The sequence below is a fragment of the Buceros rhinoceros genome, unplaced genomic scaffold (assembly GCF_000710305.1).
Source record: "Buceros rhinoceros silvestris isolate BGI_N320 unplaced genomic scaffold, ASM71030v1 scaffold12034, whole genome shotgun sequence".
In the NCBI taxonomy this organism is placed as follows: Eukaryota; Metazoa; Chordata; class Aves; order Bucerotiformes; family Bucerotidae; genus Buceros; species Buceros rhinoceros.
This window is the reverse complement of record NW_010410091.1, coordinates 24,537-30,566: the sequence shown is the minus strand read 5'-3', so window position 1 is coordinate 30,566 and position 6,030 is coordinate 24,537. Positions and strand designations below refer to the sequence as shown.

The 6,030-nt window shown below is 48.7% G+C and overlaps 1 protein-coding gene across 1 annotated transcript in view; it reads left to right on the top strand.

Moving 5' to 3' along the window:
- The window catches only part of KIAA0368 (KIAA0368 ortholog), a gene marked incomplete at its 5' end in the record, with an annotated part of 61,681 nt that extends 55,651 nt beyond the window's left edge, over nt 1–6,030 (top strand). Inside the window, 8 exons of the mRNA XM_010135474.1 lie at nt 711–919; nt 1,404–1,447; nt 2,012–2,204; nt 2,808–2,952; nt 3,573–3,678; nt 3,833–3,921; nt 4,895–4,966; nt 5,768–6,030. Coding sequence (XP_010133776.1) covers nt 711–919; nt 1,404–1,447; nt 2,012–2,204; nt 2,808–2,952; nt 3,573–3,678; nt 3,833–3,921; nt 4,895–4,966; nt 5,768–5,907 — 998 coding nt within the window. The remainder of the gene's footprint in view (nt 1–710; nt 920–1,403; nt 1,448–2,011; nt 2,205–2,807; nt 2,953–3,572; nt 3,679–3,832; nt 3,922–4,894; nt 4,967–5,767) is intronic.

Here is a 6,030-nt window from a genome sequence, read left to right as displayed (position 1 = left end):
TATCATGCCCGAGTCTAGACGAAGACTCACGGCAGTAATGGCTCAGAGTCTGTGATTCTTCAGGCGATTTGGACGATGCAGCCCTCAGGTCTCGGCCTGGTCTTGGCAGAGCAGATTCGTGGGAGGACTCCCTGCGCACGCTGCCTGGGAGCTCACAGAGCGATCCGGGGGGTTGCAGGCCCTCAGGTCTCGGGCTGGTCGCTCACCAGGTCGGCTCCAGCCGTGCTTGGTCGGCCTTGTCAGGCCTGGACATCTGCCAGCAGGTCTGTGGCAGGCCACCTTCGGAGTAGCAGTCCCGAAGCAAGAGAGAGACCTCCCCTGAGCTGCTGTGTTTTTAAAGCCTCCCGTCGTAACGTTTCACCTGACCCCTTAACCAATTAAATGTGGAATTATCGTATTTGCATGGAATAATTCTATTTGTCCATTTCCCAAAACAAGGAAGCTTTAGCTCAAACCAGGACATCTATCTAGCTATATGCTAGAGGTTTTCTTTGGAAGCACCTAGAAAACAGAACCCATCTTCTTTACCCCTTTGCCTGAAGCAGGCCTTGCTGATATGTTTCATGACCCAAAAAACAACAACAACAACAACAAAACATCCACAAAAAACTGTAACTGCCCTTTTTTTTTTTTTGTCTTTTTTTAAAAATAGGATTAGTTTTTTGTTTGGTTTGTGTCAAAATTACAGTTTTCCTCTGTTTGACACGCAGGTACTCAGGGTGGCATCCGACTGTATATGCAGGAGTTGATAACCATCACCCAGAAGGCTCTGCAGTCCCAGTCCTGGAAGATGAAAGCCCAGGGAGCAACTGCCATGGCATCAATTGCCCAGCAGACAGGCTCCCTTGTTCCGCCGCATCTGGGGATAGTGCTCTCCGCGCTGCTGCAAGGCCTGTCTGGGAGAACCTGGACTGGGAAGGTAAAAAAGGAACTGGCATTTCGTGGGTTGCTGTGAGCACCAGCGTGCGGCCCCTGAGCCTGGAAACGCTGTGCTCTATGGTGCAGAGCAGCACACGTAGGAACTCTGGCTTAGGGAGTTGACCTTTTGCCCTGCATTTAGCAGTTACAAAAATGACAGGGAAGATAAGCAAGTGCAGTTCAGGTTGCTTTAGGAGTTGGATTCCCTCTTAGACTACTTCCACTACACTATAGTCTAGCCTTGAGGGGGACTAGCTTGTGCTCAGAGGCACTGAAGGCCTCTTTCCACTGCCAGTTCAGAGCAGATGGAAATCTGAGTCCTCTGCAGTAGGAGAGGCAGGAGCCAGACATTGCTTCTCCAGGCTCCTGTCACGGGCATTTTCCCCAATGCCGCTCACCGCAGAGTGCAGAGGTTTCCCCTGCAGCAGGGCTGTGCTGTCTGGCTGTGCAGCATTGTTCAGAGGTATCTGTTTTACTCATTGCAGGAGGAGCTGTTAAAGGCCATTGCCAGCATCGTCTCTGCATGCAAGTAAGTGACTGGAAAGAGGTGGTACTCTCAGGACATGGGGTCTCAAAAAGGAGGTTTTTGCACAGTGTTGTTGCCTGTCTGGTGCTAAGGACACTCTAGAAAGTTCCGAACACCATCCTGATCTGCTGTCAGCATGTGAGGTGTCTCTCTCCACTCTGTATGTCTATGTGTGGGTCACTGGTGAGAGCTGGGAGGGACAAGTGATGCTTCAGAGGGAAGCATCCATTTGCAGGTGTAAATGGTTGATTCAGGGCAAGGGAGAGGATTTTGAGAGGCCAGAATTGCTAAGAAGAAAGAAGAGACTAAGGGGAAGGATGGACACCTTGCAGGGGAAGAGAGAGGAAGAGGTGAGGGAGGAGAATGCATTGGAACCGTATGAGAAAAGACAGAACAGAAAACCAGAGAGAACAGATAGGGGAAGAGCATCAGTGTGTAACTTCAGTTAAAACTGCTGGTAGGCAACCCCGTGCCTGGACACAGGAATTACTTTCTGTCTGTGGGAAGAGTGATGTTTGGGAATGTTCTAATGTGGGTCTGATAGTTTCTGTGTGCCTTGTGTTTCAGTGCAGAGCTGCAGACGTCAGTGCCTGGCCAGCCTGCTGTCAATGATATTGTCCTGGCTGTCCTGAAAGAATGTCGGAAAGAGAACCTCAAGTATAAGATGGTGGCACTGCGCTGTGCTGCTGGGGTGCTTCAGGCAACAAAGGAGGACCGGTTCCAGGAGCTGGCAGATATCATCTTTCCCATGATAAAAAAGGTGACAGTTCAGCTTCTTGAGTTTTTCCCTCTTTCAAAGCAGAACACCCAAGTGGTAGCAGTCTGGCTGATACTGGACACATGCCAGGCTTCTGCCCGGATGGCTGCTGATGTGAGGAATAGCCCATGCTCAGCCACATCCTTGGTGGGGCTGAATACCAGAACATTGGTGAGCCCTGTGGAGGCTGTACCTGAGCTGCCCAAATTCTGAATTAGCTGAACTCTTCTCTAGGCAAAAGTCTTTCCTGTGGTGTCCAGCACTCCTTGATAACAGCATTAAAAGTTAATTCCTGGCTGCTCTACAGGCAGCAGGACGCTCTGAGGAAGCTCTGCAGAGAGCTTGTGTTTCGTAGCTGCAGCGCTTTGCAGCTCTGTGAGTGGGACTCGTATAGCACAGGCAGATGTTTGGACGCAAGGCCTTGGAGCCTGCTGATAGCGCCAGAGCTACCGGTGTCCAAGGGGGTATGCGCTTCGCCTGCATGGAGGCACTGACAGGGTGCAAGGACTTCCCTTGCACAGGTGGCAACGGAAGACTGAGTTGCAGGGTATTGTGGCTATCCCTCATCCTTCTGTCGATCATGCCTCCCCACCATGGCCTCCACAGAACTCGACTGAGAGCATGGGTGTGGGTTTACCGAAGCATGATGAAGAGGACGAGGACATGCAGGAGAAGGAGGTGCAGATGGAGTCCTTGATCTGTGCCTTTGAGACCCTGGGCAAAGCCTGGCCGAGGAGCCCGGAGACACAGCGTAAGTCAGCTAATGGTGTGCAGACCAAACTTTCTTGGCTCAAACTGTTTCCTCTTGAAGTGGAAAGAGGGAGGAGTGAGGGATCTGGAAATGATGTGGGGAGTAGGGAGGCTCTTGAGGAGGTGCAGGATCTCACTGCCTGCGTTGAGAAAGCTGCCCCGACAGCTTTCCCACAGAGTAACCCATCCTTGGTGAATTCCTTTTGCTGTCTTAAATTCGTTTCACCAAACTGTTCGTGGAGACACGCAGCATGCTGGAGGTAGCTTGCCTAATCAAAAGCAGCCTAGTTCTGTTGCTCACATTTATGTCTGCTGTCTGATTTATGAAAGCTGGTACAAGATGGAGGAACCAAGTATTTTTGAAAAAAAATCAAACCAGGTTGCATTTATGAGCATGCCAGAACGTGTAACACAGCTGTTTATCTCCCATTGTTAATAGGGTTGTTGCTGTGGTGAAGATTTTCAGGGTCATTTGTTACAGGGAGTTGACTTGGTCCTATACAGTGACTAGCTTGATGCCACTTGCAGAGGAGCACAAGGAACACCTGGGAGACAGAGCAGGAAAAGTTTCCTTCTGCCTTTCCCTGTGGTAGCACAGTGATAATCCTTCTTTTTCTGTAGGTTGCTATCGCCAAGAGTTTTGCAAGTTAATGTGTGACCGTCTGAAACTCAGCACGTGGAAAGTGCAGCTTGGAGTGCTACAAGCCATGAATGCCTACTTTGAAGGGTAATCCTCCTTTCTGCAGTCCACTTTGATGATGTTTCTTTGTTGCTTCAAACTGTGTAATGAAACTGAGGATGATACTGAATTCTTGGAGGAAGTTGAGCAGACTTCTGTCCCAGTGTCACAGGGTGTCTGACAGTGTTCTTGCGGTTGACAGGCTAATGCTGTTTGATGAGGAGCACTCAGACCCTGTGGCTTTGACAGAAATACTCTTGGAAACCTGTTCATCTATCACCCTTTCTTTAGGTAAATGGACTTTTCCTAGTTTGTGGTTGATGATGAATTGCTTGTTAATACATTCCTCTTTGGGGGGTTGGCTGATTGAGGGAGTGCAGAATAGACATCAGCTGTCAGAGAGAGCATTTTGCCCTTCCTTGCACTGCACTGTGACAGTTCTGGTGTTGCAGTAGCTGTTCCAGGACAGTGCTACACAGGGTGCTGTTCACAGAAAAAGAAAATTCCTCTGGTGCACTTTTGAAAGTGGAGGGAGAGGCAGACAGCAGACTCTGTGCAGCCTCTCAGGAAGTGTAGTAGTAATGTTCTTCATGCAGAAGATGGACCCCACCGAATCAAGCTATTATTCATTTAAGGGAACAAAAATTTTTCTCCTCTGCAGTTCAGACTTCGTGCATTGGAGAGAGACAGAATTTTCTCAGCCAGCCAGTGCATGAAGCTCCAGGGCTTTGAGGTGGTTTGTGTTCTCTCTGAGCAGAGTGCCTGCTGGTGTATGAGCACAGCCTCTGTAGCATTGACAGTCATGGGGCTGTTTCATACCTCAGTAGTGTTCCCACTTGTCCCGTGACTGTGATGGTGCCCCAAGGCTCCTCATGCCTGCATGTGACTCTCATTTCTGATGTGCCTGAAGGCAGCACCTACTGTAGAGCTAGTTACCAATCCAGAGACCCCTTTGACAAAAGTTTCTTTTTAACTGTCAGTCCTCCTGGAATGAGACTGTAACAAGATTTTTAGCTCAGGAGATCAAAGAACCTTTTGTGACAAGCTTGTGCTTGTACCATTGCTTAGTGCTGCTTGTTACAGTGTGGATGGTTTGTAACCGTTACTGCTCACCAAAAGAACAGTCTGTTGCAGCTGTGCCAGCATTGTTCCCTTTCCACACGTGTAAGAAGCAGTAGTGCTGGTGACTGCTCTTTGTACAGTTACTGTGCCATCGGTTCTCAGTGAGCCTGTGGGCTTTTTTTTTGTTTTTTAAATCCCTTAGAAAACAAAAGCTACACATCTGTGAGAACAGAAGCTCTGTCTGTGATACAACTGCTGCTCACCAGACTGCAAGGTGAGACCTTTTTGCCTACCACCTGGGAGGGACATTTTTTGGTGAAGGTGACACCTGACTGTGTAGGCTGGAATGCTGGAGACATGGCATTACCTTCTGCTTGCAGCATGGGGTGATTTTGGGGCAGCTGGGACTTGGGAGTTGTGCGCTTGGTGACTGGGAAAACTTGGAAAGTGCTGGAAGTAACTGTGGATAAAATCAAGGTCTAATGCACTGTTGGGTACTCCTTGGGTCAGGAAAATGAGCAGCAAGGAGGTTCCCAGGGAGAGCACCTGGGACTGAGTCAGATTCTGCGATATGTGCAAGCAACATACAGGGGAGAGCTCCTGTTTGAGCGGAAGAGTAAGATTTTTACCCCTTCAGTCCCAAGTTTAGTTCCTCATTGTTAATTTAGGATTTAAGCCTTGCAGAATGTCTTCAGAGAATGGGGCTACTGAGGTCTCCAGGTCATGTGCATCTGGAGTTGTTCTCTAGCAGATGTTTCCTTTGGGTTTCTGTTAGGTAACTTGGATTTCCTTATTCTAGCAAAAATCTCCTACGTGACACGAAGCGCTTGTGAAATGGGAAGATTTGGTTCTTCAGACCCTTGTTTTCATGTTACAGGCTTAGACACGGAAGCCTGGTCTAAACAGGCATGACTCCCTGTGCAGAGTTTGCCTCCTCCTGGAAGGGTAGTACATACTGCACGTGGAATGTCACAGCAGTCACTCATTCAGCCTGCCTGGGTATGGAGATGGCCTTTTGGGGGTTTTTGGCATTCTGGTATTCATGTTCAGTGTCTGTCTGTCTTTATCTACACAGAAGCTCAACAGTGGGAAAGCCTGCCAGCGGAAAGCAGAAAGCAGCTCATTAGTTCGTTGTCTACGATGGCATCAGATAGCAGGCCCGAGCTACAAGAGAAGGCATTTATATTGAAGAAAACACTTGAAAATCTTGACTAAGTTGTAAAACACGAAGTGCCATGTAAAACAAAAACAAAGTGCAGTGGTCTGAAAGGCAAGTGGGAAAATGAGGACGATTCTGTAGCATGCATCATTCCTGGCCAAAATAAAAAATGCCTTAAA